Source organism: Microtus pennsylvanicus, chromosome 17, assembly GCF_037038515.1.
Source record: "Microtus pennsylvanicus isolate mMicPen1 chromosome 17, mMicPen1.hap1, whole genome shotgun sequence".
NCBI classification, from domain to species: domain Eukaryota; kingdom Metazoa; phylum Chordata; class Mammalia; order Rodentia; family Cricetidae; genus Microtus; species Microtus pennsylvanicus.
In genome coordinates, this window is record NC_134595.1 from 44,695,144 (window position 1) to 44,710,152 (window position 15,009).

At 44.2% G+C, this 15,009-nt stretch overlaps 1 protein-coding gene across 1 annotated transcript in view; it reads right to left on the bottom strand.

Annotated features, from left to right (window-relative positions):
- The window catches only part of Col4a4 (collagen type IV alpha 4 chain), a 117,201-nt gene that overhangs the window by 94,676 nt on the left and 7,516 nt on the right, over nucleotides 1-15,009 (bottom strand). The window contains exons 2-4 of the mRNA XM_075952202.1: nucleotides 10,151-10,318; nucleotides 8,406-8,448; nucleotides 2,326-2,403 (exon numbers count right to left, since the gene is read on the bottom strand). Coding sequence (XP_075808317.1) covers nucleotides 2,326-2,403; nucleotides 8,406-8,448; nucleotides 10,151-10,197 — 168 coding nt within the window. The 5' untranslated portion in view covers nucleotides 10,198-10,318. The remainder of the gene's footprint in view (nucleotides 1-2,325; nucleotides 2,404-8,405; nucleotides 8,449-10,150; nucleotides 10,319-15,009) is intronic.

The following is a 15,009-nucleotide window of genomic DNA, read 5'->3' on the forward strand; positions in this document are numbered from 1 at the left end:
AATGTCACCCACCTGCAGCCCTCACAGGGAGATTCCAGCCACCAGGAAAGGCAGAGGTTGCTGGAGCTGCACACAGAGTTCTCTTGGCCACCCACTACCAGGGACACACACAGAGCAGAGAGAAACTCAGCTTTGGAAACCCTGGCAATCCACAGACAGCCTGGGACGGGGGGGGGGGGGGGAGGCTGACAAGCATACTCTGAACGCCATCATTGGCTTGTGATCATGGAGACACTCAAGAAATGGAAGCAGGATCCAGGCAGCAAATACAAAAGGCTTGATCTCAGAAAGGACCCCTTGATCTCGCTAGGTGAAAGACCCAGGTTTTGGAACCTAAGTGTAATAATTTTCCATGCCTGTGGAGCAAGTGCTAGAGGTGAGGCCAGGCACCTGGATATAGTTGCTGGCTCTGATCTGGGTTCCTTACACTGTCAGATGGAAACAAAAATAATCACACCCATCCCACTGAGCTGTTGGGGTAAAAACAGGACTTCTCTGTGTGTGCACTGCCGGTGTTGGGGGATCAATCTCTGGTGTAGAATATACCCTGCACTACAAGAAGCTGAGCCATACTGTTGGCCTCTGTCATTAGACACCAGTAGCTCCCTCCTCCAAGCTGTGATGACAAACAGGTCTCAGTTGCCAAGTGTCCTCAGAAAGGTGGGTGAAACTAAATGGTCCCCAGTAAAGAACCGCAACATTAAGGGGACTGAGGTTTCTAAAGACACATAGGTACATCAATAAAGCCTTGGGATTGGAGGAAGAAAATGTTTTGCCCTAAAGACTGGCCACCACCCAAGCATACTCTCTGAGTTCCATGCCTATCCTTGTGGGATTGACATGGACAGCGTTTGGACTGAATGTTTGCTTATGCCTCCTGTTCATGTACTGAAATTTCAAGCTCCAGTGTGTCAAGAGCAGGAGATGAGGTATCTGGGAGGTGACTTGGTCATCACCATCACGCCCTTCTGAGAAGACCCTAGAGAAGAGTGAAGAGTGTCTTCTTCTTCTTCTTCTTCTTCTTCTTCTTCTTCTTCTTCTTCTTCTTCTTCTTCTTCTTCTTCTTCTTCTTCTTCTTCTTCTTCTTCTTCTTCTTCTTCTTCTTCTCCTTCTCCTCCTCCTCCTCCTCCTCCTCCTCCTCCTCCTCTTCCTCCTCTTCTTCTTCTCCTCCTCCTCCTCCTTCTTCCTCCTCTTTTTCCTCTCTCTCTCTCTCTCTCTCTCTCTCTCTTCTCTCTCTTTCCCTCTCCACCCCACAAGGACACCATCCTCAAGCTGGGAAAAGGCTCTCACTAGTAGACACCCTGATCTTGGCTTCTCATCCTCCAGAACTGTGAGAAAGAGATTGAAGTTGATTACGGCCCCCAGTGTGCTATATTTGTTTCAGTAGCCTGAAAGGCTTGGTGACTGCTGCATCCAAATCATTGAATTGACCTCAAAAGGGTCTAAAGCTCAGAAACACAGCCAACCTTAACCCTTCTTATGGTGGTTATTTTGATAGTTTTTAAAAAATTTTTAATTGACACACAACTATGTGTGTTTGAAGTGCAAGAGTGATATTTCAGCCTACAGAAAAATGATGAGAGTTTCGAAGCTAAGAGTTGCTTCATCTGAACCTCAGCACACATGAATTCACAGCTGCCAACTGCAGCTGTCAGTGCACAGAGAAACGTTTGCAAGTTCCTGAGATGTGAAAGGCAGTGGCTAAGATGGACTCCGTGCTTTACAAAATACTTAAGAGTTCAGTTGTCAGCAGAACACTTCTGGTGGCTTTGAGCTAGCAACTGGTCTGTGGCTCTATCTTCTTTGGCACAGCACAATTGGTGCATAGAAGGTGAGGAGTCATTGAGCTAAGGAAGGCATTTTGAGCACACAGTCCTTGGCAAATATGGAGCAAGCAATGTATAGCTATTGCCTTGGCTTGGATATTAGGTTTCAATAGAGTGTTATGCATGAAAAGGTATTATGGTCGCATGTCTAGAAAGAAGACTTGAAACCAAGTTAAACAGTTTTTCTTTCACCGACTTCTCAGAGCCTTTAAAACACTGATAGGCAATAAACCTTGGAGGGGTGACCTAGGCCTTTCTTCGTAGGATGATTCATGACCCTAGAGTCGTATAACACACAGGGGGCAGTGCACTGTGCAGACATGTAGCTTCACACATAGTCTAAGTTAATTGCAAACCTTTCTAAGAACGTGAAGAACATTCACCGTAAGAGATATGCAGCATTGGCTAGCAATACATGCTAAGGACCTGAGGCTATGTAAATACTCAGAATGGTGTGAAATCCAGGCACACTGTCAGTGTTGACTTCTGTGTCACTCACCCGAGATCCCTTTTCAGGAAAACACTGGCAGACAGAGCAGTTTCTTCCTCCACAAGGGCTGCCATACTTCTTGCCACTCTGGAAAGGGAAGCCATTCGGTCAGTATTTCAGTCCTCAGGGCTCAGCTCAGGTCATAAAGTATATAATAGAGCAAGCCCAACGTGTGCACATCCCACGGGATGATTTTCACCTTTAGATCCAGGAAAAGCAAATATTAATGTATTTATTCTGAGACGGGTTGTTTCTATGTAGCCAGGTTGTTCCACTCAAACTTTTGATCCTCTGCCTCGGTTTCTCAAGAACACCAGCACGCCTGGCTGCAATGAGATGTGCTGACGCTTAAAAAGAAATAGCACCCGCCCCATGGTACAATCCATGGGTCGGACCCCCTACCCTGGAGACACTGGAGGAAAAGGAACTTTATTCATAAGCCACCGGAGCCAGAATCATACAAAGGCTTTCTCCGCTATGAAGCGTTCAGTACTAAGTCATGCACAGTCTAGGGCTGGAAATGTGCAGTTAGCAAGCTGTGTGCAGATACAGAGTCTAAGTTTCAACGATAACACTGCCTTTCTCTCCACAGCTCTTCTTGTGTCTCCCACATCCGCCAGGGTACGTGATCCTCACCAAAGAATTTCTTCTTTGGATAACTCTCCAGATAAGTCTTACAGTTTGGTTTTACGTTTTCCTTCCAGCAGTCCCCCAGTTCTCCAAGGTGGTTCCTCTATTGTGTCCCTTAGTCAGAAGCTCCTGAACCTGAGTCATCTGGGCCTCTTCCTGCCTTAACAGACTTTTCTGTAACTCTCTCTAGAAAGTCAATGTGCACGCGTGTGTGCGCGCGCGCACACACACACACACACAACTTCACACACTTCCTGCCTTAACAGACTTTTCTGTAACTCTCTCTAGAAAGTCAATTAGAAAGTCAATGTGCACGCGTGCGCGCGCGCGCGCACGCACGCGCACACACACACACACACACACACACACACAAAACTTCACACACTTCCTGCCCTTGGTGAGACACACACCTTGTCACCCATTGCACATCCACATTATCTATGCCCAGTGCCCTCAGCCACTTCACTACTAAGTGTATTCAAAAAATTACTATTTCCATATGTACATTCTTTACAGAAAGCATCAAGCTTCAGGCACCTGCTTTCATGCACTATGGCTTTGGTTCAGATGGGAAAAGAGTCAGCTGCTATTAGCATAAATAGGACTATCAAGAAAGCAGCAGAGATAAATTTTGTCTATGCTTATCTGTACAATCGATACATCTTTTAAGCTTAAGGCAATGAACACACACTAATGTGGAATGGAAGAAATAGAGAACAGCTAACCTATAACCACAGCCGTCAGTAGACAGAGGTGAGAGGATCAGGGCCAGTTCAAGGCCAGCCTACTTTACATGACACTGTCTCACACACACACACAAGAAAGCCACTAAGCTAATAGCTGCAGTGCTGGTGACCAGTAAGTAGGTGTAATGTATGCATGTTAATATGCATATTACATATAAATATGTTCACAAGCACACACAAACACATGCATAAATTCATAAATATAGGTGAGGGTGATAAAAGAAAAAGGGTCTACTCAAAAGGTTTTTGTTTTTTAATCACTCAATCTAACTTCCTTTAAGGGGCACTGTAGGTTTGAGTAAAAATGGGCTCATGGGGAGTGGCGTTATACTAAAGGATGAGGACGTGTGGCCTTGTTGAAGTAGATGTGATCTTTGTGGAGGAAGTGTGCCACTGCGGGGTAGGCTTTGTGGTTTCAAATGCTTCAAGGCATGACCAGTGTCTCTCCTTTCCTGCTGCCTGCCAAACTGGATATGGAATGCTCAGCTACCTGTCTAGCATGTTGTCTGCCTCCATGCTTCTATGCTTCTTACCATGATGATAACAGACTGAATCTCTGAACTGTAAGCCAGTCCCAATTAAATGTTTTCCTTTAAAAGAGTTGCTGTGGTCATGGTGTCTTGTCACACCAACAGAAACCCTAACTCTAGGGCGGAGAGGAACAAATTCAAAGAGAAAATATCCTTAAGCATTAAACATAAAAGACATATTTATGAACAAAGGTCTTATGGGTCATTAAAAGCATTGAAGAATTCGGGGGATTGAGGGGCTAAGAGACAGGCCAATCTGTATAGTGCCCGCCATGTGGACATGAAGCCTTGGGATCAGATTTCCATCATCCATGTACAAGGTTGGCACAGCAGTTGAGGCTTGTGATCCCCGTGTTTATAGAGTGGAGACAGGGAGAATCCCAGGGGCGTGCTGGACAGGTACTATGTCTAAACTGGTGGACTCTCGATCAATGAGAAACTCTGTCTCAATGAATGGTGGAGAGCAATAGAAATAAATATACATTTCATGTTGGCCTTTGGCCTCCCCATGCGTGTGTGTGAACACATATAGTGTGTAAACCACACATGAATGAATTTGAAATTTCAGGAGTCTATGGCTCTTGAGTTTTAATTACCATTGTTATCTGTGAAAGCACGAGTTCAAAATTCTAAAAGGTTAGGAATGAAATGCCCAGGTTTGGCTGGAACAGCACGTAAGCACAGTAGCTAGTCTGAATGCTCGGATTGAATTGAGGTCAGAATTCATTGCTGTGTTCAGTGAAATACCAAAATAACAATGAAAAATGGAGTCAGTAGATTAGATGCCTCGATAGCCAAGGCAGGGTCTTTATTTGATATTTGCTTGTTTTGGCCAAGCATCACTGAGATTATGTGAGGCAGGATTCTATTTCAGAAGTCGTTTTAAAATGGATTAGCAGATTCTAAGAAAGAGCCACCCGCTGACACGTGAAATGGTGTGGAAACCTGCAGAGGAAGAGTCTGCGCTCCACAAAGATGCTGTATTGGATGAGGAGATACTGAGGGTAACACTCAGACCCCATGGGGAAAAAGTCATATATGGTGGTACAGGTTTGTGATCCCAGCCCTGGGGAGGCAGAGACTGGCAGCTCTCGAGGGCTCGCCAAGCAGTCATACCAGCCGACTTGGCAAGTTCCAGGACAATGAGAGACCCTGTCTCCAAACGAAAAGAAATGGAGGTGGGTGACGCCTACAGAGCAGCATCTGAGTTTGTCCACTAGCCTTCATACTCAGCAAACACATCCGTGCTAACGAGAGAGAGAGAGAGAGAGAGAGAGAGAGAGAGAGAGAGAGAAGGCACAGCCATTGAAGAAGGCAAGGACAATACCACAGGCAACTAAACATTCTTAGCCTGAACCACAATGACTTGGTTTTGTGTGTCAATTTGACATAAACTAGAGTCGTCAGGGGAAGGAGGCTCAGTTGAGGAAATGCCTTGATGAGATCCAGTTGTAAGGCATTTTCTCAATTAGTGATCAATGCAGGAGGGCCTAGCCCATGGCAGGTGATGCCATCCCGGGACTGTTGGTCCTGGGTTCTATAAGAAGGTGGGTGGAACAAGTCATGGAAAGCGAGCCAGTAAGCAGCTCCCCTCCATGGCCTCTGCATCAGCTCCTGCCTCAGGGATCCTGTCCTGTTTGAGTTCCTGTTCTGCTTCCTCCAGTGGTGAACAGCAATGCCGATGTGTAAGCTAAATACATCCTTTCCTCCCCAACTTGCTTTCTGGTCATGGTGTTTCTTCTCAGCAATAGAAACCCTAGTTAAGACAACGTCCATACTCAAAACCTAACTGGGAACAAACCACACTCTTAAGCTCACTGGGAACACACTACACTCAAACACTCACTGGGAACACTCTACACTCACACACTCACTGGGAACACAGCTACACTCACACTCTCACTGGGAACACAGCTACACTCACACACTCACTGGGAACACAGCTACACTCACACACTCACTGGGAACACACTACACTCACATACTCACTGGGAACACAGCTACACTCACACACTCACTGGGAACACACTACACTCACACACTCATTGGGAACACAGCTACACTCACATACTCACTGGGAACACAGCTACACTCACACACTCACTGGGAACACACTACACTCACACACTCATTGGGAACACAGCTACACTCACACACTCATTGGGAACACAGCTACATTCACACACCCACTGGGAACACACCTACACTCACACACTCATTGGGAACACAGCTACACTCACATACCCACTGGGAACACACTACACTCACACACTCATTGGGAACACAGCTACACTCACACACACCCTGGGAACAAACTCACACTCACACACTCACTGGAAATAATACACCTACACTCACACACTCGCTGGGAACCCATGTACACTTATAAACTGGGAACACATCTCTGCTCACACACTCACTGAGAACACACCTACACTCACGCTGGGAACACGCCTACACTCAAGCCAACTTATTTTTCTCCAAAAGAAAAAAAACAGGAGAAGCCACTCTTCTCTACTCAGATGTGTAAAACATGTGCTGGTTGTATAGAGAGCAAAAAGTATTAACTTCTCAAAGATTAACTGTCCCAGATTTGTGTAAAACATGTGCCGATTGTATAGAGAGTAAAGTATTAACTTCTCAAAGATTAACTGTCCCATATCTGAGCTCATTTCCTTTTTTATAAGAAAATAATACAGATACAAAACATCAAACTGTGTAAAAACATATTAGAGGCATTTTCTCTCTCTGCCCTGCCTTCAAGTTCCCTACCCTCAGAGGATCCCTCTCTTTTCATTGGTGTCTAGTCACTGATAACTATATTCAACCACATGCGCCCACACTGCTGGTGATTTGGGTTGTTTCACTGATACTCAAGAGGCACGCTGCCTAGTGCCTGGGCGTTTTCACGTAATCCCTGTTTTCACAGTTCGTTCTGACATGCTCCTCTCCGAGGTCCTGCTCACACAGTATCAGCACGTGTGCATCCACTCCCTGCTGGTGAACGCCTAGGTTATGAGGTTATTATGGCCCTCTTCAGGTGCTGAACAACACCCTGCAGCGAGGATTCTGGCACACTCATCTTTGCACATGCCAGACGTGTGTGAGTGTACATTCTTACACCAAAGGAACGTACATTCGAAGTCTTGGTAGATGACGCAAACCGTCTTCCACGGGTATTGTGTCAGTTCACACCCTCCCCTTAAATCCCAGTTATCATCTTGCAGCTCCCTGTGTGAAGACTCTAAAATCTCCCTCACCACAAGCGGATGAAAGTGTCCAGGGACACTTTGATTGAGTTATCTTTGGTTGAGGAATCACATTCACTCACACGGCTAGAAGGAACAAGGGGAGTGAATTTTAGGAGGCTGCAGACTTTTGTAACAGAAAAAAAAAATGCGTGCAACACAAAAATAAGCTTGGAAAAATCAAATAAGATTAACAACAACAACAAAAAACCTGCCCCCAAGCAAGCATCACACTGGGGATATCTCAAATGCATATGAATTCAATGGGACAAATCTCATTGTCGCTGTAATACAAGCAGAAGACTGAGTCTTATCTGGGTTAAAGAATAAGGAATAAGAGAGAACCAAGAATCAAAAGCTTTTCATTCCTTGAGTCAGAGTAGAGATTTTTTTTTTCTATTTCAGTTACTTTGCAAAGGTCTCTGATTATCAAGGGACTTGATCTCACTCCTGTGACCTTTATCCCCAAGAGCCGGCAGCCTTAACAAAGCATCCCTGAGAGGTTGGGTTCACAATTTAGTTTCTTCCTCAAGGGAGCAGCAGCAGAAAGGCTGGCTACAGACTGGGATTTCTCTACAACTAAAAAGTGTCCAGACTGAAGACTGAATCTTATATTTCTTGGTGTAATCTTGAAATGGCCCAACTACTTCTTCTCTGTTCCAAATAAAAAGAATTCAAGGAAGGGCTGTGGTTATTACAAGATAAAACCTCTCCAACACCCAGGCAATTCTATAAACAATTTTGATTGAAAAAAATATCCAAGTGGCCTCAGGCTGTGTCTTATCTCAATATCCATTTCACAGATATGAAAGCTGAGGCCCAGAGAGTGACTAGTTTAAACATATTCTGAAAACATATAAGTCATATACCCACGCAATGAATCATGTATTCTACAAAGTAAATTTTCCATGTACAGAATGAATTCATATACTTACCCCATATTCATATCGTACGGTAAAGAGAATAAAAATTAGTGACCTACGAAAAAGCAAAGATATAGACTGAGTGTTTGCTTTAATAAAAAACAACCTAAGCAGAGTAACAGTACTAAACTCAGAAGACTGGTTCTCACTCCTAACGGCTACCATCAGGCACAGTTATCAATGCCACCGTCTCTTCAGAAGGCTGGTTCTCACTTCTAACTGCTACTATCAGACACAGTTATCAATGTCACTGCCTCTTCAGAAGACTGGTTCTCACTCCTAACTGGTACCATCTGATAGTCATCAATGTCACCGTCTCTGCAGAAGGCTGGTTCTCACTTCTAACTTCTACCATCTGACACAGTCTATCAACCATCTCTCTGGCTGGCATCATTGCCTCTCCTCTTTTTATCAGTCAAGGAAGATTACTGAAGGCCTTTGGTGAAGATATATTGAAGGCCATAGTGCTGGAGTCCACAGGAGCACCCAGGGTGAGACTGAGGCCTGAATGAACGGATGAATGAGGAGGAGGTTCAGATGACTCCCCAGAAAGCTGGAGAAAGTTAGAGGAGACAACCCTGGTCGGGAACACACTCGAGATCAGTGTATCTGAGTTGTCACTTAAGGGGACCCATTCAAGAAGAAAGGGAGGTAGATGGAAAGCTGCCTGAATGAGAAGAGCTGGGGCTGAGTGGGAATGATGTGGAATTATTAGGGAAGTGTGAGGTGGTTCACAGATAGAAATCCACCTAGGGCCTTTCTGCTACAGTGAACACATTTTACCAAAAGCAAGGATGTGATCAAGAAAGGCCAAGCAAGCATTTGCGGGGAGGTCCATCTCTACGTCAAAACCTTCAGTGCACACAGTCTCATTTGGTCCTTGAGCATCTGTGGTGAGTTGGTGCTCCCAGTCATACTCCACATACTTCTCTCCCCATGTCTTTCTGTGGGGCAGGAGCACTGGAGCCAGGCCATGGACTTGGTTTTTTGTAGCCTTTCCCACCTTGGAATCATGAGCTAAGTGAACGTTCTTTTTCCATATTCTAGCCCATTTTCTTGGAGTAACAGAGAGCGTACAGACCGTAACAAAGGGTTGTGTCTGGGTGTGACCCTGATTAAAAGACCAGAAGCTGGAGGGTCTCATGTTGAAATCAAGGTATGTGGGGCCTGTGTTCATGAACACAGAGAGCCTGGTTCTCACCTTTCCCAGATTTTAGAAGTGCCCGTGTTCTTTGACTCATGGTCCCTTCCATCTCTAAAGCTGGTGCTCTCTGGCCCCTGCTTCTGCTGAGACACCTTATTCACTGATGCTGGACTCCCTCCTCCTTCCACATCTAAAAGTCCCTTGTGATGACATGGGATCCACCCAGACAGTCTAAGACCCCCGACTCCTATTCAAGGTCACCTGAATTCTATTTGCAACCATGAGCTCCTCTCCTCGTGTAAATGACATATTAACAAAAACTGGGGTGTAGACATCCTTGAGGCCAATAGCCTGCCCACTGCATTTGGGAAAGTGTTCTGTCCTCATCCACTAGTTTCAGGGACCCTGAAGTTCTGGACATTCATAGCTTTGCTATTCGAATCTAGTAAGTAAGATAGCAGGAACCCAGAGATTTTCATCGCAAGCACAGATTTGCATTCAATCATGATGTGGGTGCATTTTGGGAAAGACGTTGGTATTTAAAAGTCAGAACGGGTCCCAAATGGCAGCAGAACTTATTCCATAAAGACGTACACACACCAAGGATACTCACCAGGGGCCTGTGACTGAGGGCTTGGTCCATCTGAAAAAGCACCTCATGAAGACCTTGCGCACAGATACCCTCACTGGTGAACTCTGCGTCCAAAATCCTCCTCCAGTCTTCTCCTGCCTTCCAGAAGACTCTAGTGGACAGTTGGGAGTCTGTGCCCTGTGTTAGACTCTGCATGTGTGAAATACAAATACGTCTCTCATCACAACGGTGTGAGAATAATAATGGCTTCCATTATTCTGTCCATGAGGAAAACATTTTCTAAACAGCCACAATGACTGTTGACATAGTCATCTTTTCTTAGTGCTTGTCATACTGAATAAATATCCTTAGAGACTAAAATATCCTACTAGGGGCAAGAGGGTAAGATGGGGGCAGGGACATAGAATGGAGGAAGAGAGTGGGGTGAGGGATGAGGAACTCATGAAAATGCATGAAGGAACCCGTGACTTTGTACGCTCTCTGTAAAAAGGTTTTTCCTTTATTTTTGCTTTATGCGTACAGGGTGTTTTGCTGCATAGGTTTGTGTACCAAGTGCATGCAGGGTCCAAGGAGACCAGAAGGGGGCGTCTGATCCCCTGGAGCTGGAGTTAGAAATAGCCGCCACCATGAGGGTTTTGGGAAGTGAATTCAGGTTCTCTGAAAGAGCAGCTAGAGCTCTTAGCCACTGAGTGATTTCTCTAGGTCCTCACAAACTAACTTTAAAAGATAAAAATATATAAAATAGAAATTGAGCTATTCTCAAATCCTTTATATGTAGCAAATATAGCTTTGAGAAATGAAGAATTATTTGAACTAAAAGCACATTTTTCACCACAGACTTGTATATGAATACTCATAACAGCAAAACCAGGAAAAATACAGTAATGGAAAAGCAAAATATTATACCATATAACGAAATATTATTTAGCCTTAATAAGGAATTATACATGGATATGTGCTGCTATGTGGATTAACCGTGAAATCTTTGTATCAAAAGCACATAGACAATGGGCGAATCCGGAGATAGAAAGTAGAATAGTAAGCACCAGGGGAGGGGCAGATGAAAAATTGGGGAGCACGGGGTTAATTTGGGGATGGTAGCTATGTTCTGAAATTAGAGCGTGGTCCTGGCGTCCATTGTGCTTGTATCTGGGACTACTCAGCTACACACCTGCGAAGAGTTAAAATGCTGAGCTTCGTTTTTTTTTTTTTTTAATTTTAATTGTAAACAGGAGAAAATATATTTTTAAACTTGACCTGAAGGACTCTTTCTTTTGATCTGAGGTCTCTTTGAAGAATGAAGGCATCTCATTTTAAAAGTTTGGCTCCTCTGAGGCCCTGTCCTCACGGGAACTGGTAAGGAGAAGGGAACCGGGTACGTCCGATATTACAAGCTATCTTTCAGTTTCTGGATGAAAGCCGGGCAAATGAGTTCACCACGGTGTCGACTGAAGACTAGTTTCCTGGTGAGTGCTGGATCTGCGTTCCGTGACAGTTTCCAAACCAAGTAGAAATACGGTTAGGGAGAACGCATGCATTGTTTCCATCCCCAAGCTGATTATTGTAAATAGCTTTGATTTAAAGTTACATTCTGGAAATGAGTCTCAAGAAAATGGATTATTATTTTGGACTGAAAATACACGTTGCTTTAAATCACTTTAATTATACTCAATATTGTAAACAAATGGAGAATTGTCCAAAACTATGGAAAATCAGAGATATTTATATTTTAATTAAAAATAATTGGTGCAGAGGCTGGAGAGATGGCTCAGTGGTTAAGATCACTCTTTCAGAGGACCTGAGTTCAATTCCCAGCAACCACATGGTGCCTCACTACCATCTGTAATGGGATCTGATACCCTCTTCTGGCATGCAGGGATACATGCAGATAGAGTACTCATACCTTAAAAATGCATAAATAAATAACTTTAAAAAGTAACTGGTGCAGTTAATCTCCACAGTCAGCTAGGCACACTGGGAAGACGCTTTCACAGGGGAACACTATTAAATGCAGATGGATGATTTCTGGAAACATCAGAATAAAACCAATAAGACCAGCCACACAAAGATTTTTCAGGCTTTGTGGCTGTGATATATTATATGTCACATACAACATACATGATATTATTATATGTGATCTATGGGGACTTTTTCAGTTGCGGTGGCCATTGTTAAGCATATTGAAGTATGTGCTTTGGTCCAGCTTCCAAATACATAAAATATTATCTTGTCTTACACAGCAGCCACCCTCTAACTTAACATATTACATTAATGGCTGATGCTGTGTGAAACTAGATGAGACACTATGTTTCTGATGGAAGTTACTGCCGCTACAATGAATATAACTCAGACAGCCTGAATTGCTATGACACCGGGATATATGCAAACAGTGTTCGATGATCTTCTACATAGTCAGTGTGGGCAGAAGCTATGTGTCTTTTGATGGAAGCTTTTTGCCACTGTTGACTGTTACTGAGAAAAGGTATATTCTCGGTGATGGCATCCTGGTCCTGCCTTCAGTCCAGCCATATAAGGATGTGGTTGGATTTTCTATTATCTGATGCCACCTCTGAGGCCCTATGGGAAGGATCACAATAAACCCCGGACTCAAGGCAACCCAACTCAAAACATGCCACTGTGACAGAGAACTCAGACTCTAGAATGGGGACTAGTAGAGAGAGAGGGGCTATGGGGGAGCAGAAATAAGCACAGTGAGGAGAAAAGATGAGGAAGAAAGATGCATCAAGCCATGGTCCAGGGAAGAGTCCAGGTGGAGAGTAAGCTTGAGTCTGGAAAAAAAAAAAAAACAAAACAAATGCCAAGTAGTCATAAAAAGCTGTTGTCAGAGAAAATGCTACAAGGGTCTATGATCCGCTGAGAGGATGGAAGCTGCCCCACCCCTTCCGGTAATTTTACTCTCTGTTTCCTGTGTCCGAGTGAATGGGCCTGCCTGTGCAGACAAGGCGGATGGAAGACCCTCTCCTTCATGAAGGGTCTAAGGCTGTAGCACTCGCACAGAAAGCTTGCTTGCCCTCCGAGAGAGATTGCACGTCAGCACTTTAGCCATTTCCTAAGCACCTGCTCACCGCAGAGCCCTGTTATGTCTCCAAGCTTCCCCCCCAAAATACAAACAGAAGTCCTCTCTTGCATGTGTGACCAGCAAATGCCACCATGTTGTCTTGCTCTAACCCCTTGTGATTCTTAATTCCACTTCACTTGTTTGTAAAACAAAACTTCTTGGTTTCCAGCTCCCCTGAGAGCCTTATGAGTCTCTGCTCAATGTTTTCCAAGTGCCCCAATCTTGGGAACCAGATCCAAGATCTTCCAGATTTCCACGAGTTGCATCATGGGAAATTTGTTTTCTCTGAGACAGGATCTTGGGTTGGAGCCCTGCTGTGCTCTCATCAATGTGGGCCAGTAGCCAGGGTTGGGAATCAGATGAACAAGGAGCTAAGGCTTGGACTTTTCTGCTCACAGAACGCTTATAGAGAGGTTCATGTCTTTTTCTCCATTGGTGACACCAAATCTTTGAGTTCTGTTAAGTGCCCAGGTTTTGTTTTTTTCTGTGAAATAACTTCCTACTTACTCAATGAGTACATGTGCTTTCCACCCAATACAACAATCAGAAGGTTCTTTCTGGTGATAAACAGTTCAAATTGTGTAGGCAACTATTTTGTATATTTTTCTTTCTCCAAACTAGAATTTTCAATGTTTGGACTTTAATTAGAAAGGGAAGCGGTGCAAGAGGTGATTTAGAGGTTAAGAGCACTGGCTGCCCTTCCAGAGAACTGGGGTTCAACTCTCAGAACCCACACTGACCAACAACCAGCTATAACTGTAGTACCAGGGGATCTGATGCCCCCTTCAGGCCTCTGCATGCAGTGCATGCACATGGTGCATAGACATACATTCAGGCAACACTCATACACATACTTTTTTTTTTTTTACCTTAGAAAGGGCTTTCAGAGATTAGAAAACCACTCCTAGTCATGTGTAGGGGAGACTTATTTACCCCAGTCCACTGGAGAACTTCCTTCAATGACCTACACCTTCCCTGCTAAGTGTTAAGGTGTTCAGGGCTAGATATGTTAAGCTCAGTTGTCAGAGTGCTTGCCTAACATGCATGAAGCCCCAAGTTCCCCAATACTGTATAAATAGGGTGTGGCAGGGCATGCCTGGAATCCCAGAACATGGGACACAGAGGCAGGAGCACCAAAAGATCAAGGTCCATCCTGATTGCATGGTGATGTCAAAGCCAGCCTGGGGTACATGAAGCCCTGTATCAATATAGTGGGATAGATGGATAGAGAGGTAGATAGATAGATGAATGAGTTAACAATTTCCCAATAGACTTGTTAATTACTTGTTCCTGGTTTCATCTTTTAAAACTTTTAGGACTGGCAATATGGTCCACTCTATGATGGCATTTGCTGCCAAGCCCAAAGGTTTGAGTTTAGTCTGAGAACTGACACTGTGGGAGAACTGACTCCCCCCAAACTATCATCTAATCCCACAGGCATACAAGGATATCCCCCCCCCACACACACACACTAGATAGATAGATAGATAGATAGATAGATAGATAGATAGATAGATATAGATAAAATGTAATGCTTTTTAAATTAGAATTTATTTCCACTAATACATTTGAAAACAAGAAGCATTACGCATTAACGGGGAGCCATGTGTTAGTACACACATGCACTATGTGATGTTAAACCAAGAATTCTCTCTCCTCAAACATTTTCTCCTTGATCATCTCTTTATGTTGAAGATGTACAAAAGACATTGCTGTGGTGTCTCTAAATATTCAGGGTAGAGTTATTCTACAGCCACTGAGAATTTGACCCATCACCCACTGGCCTGCCTCTTCCTGCCCC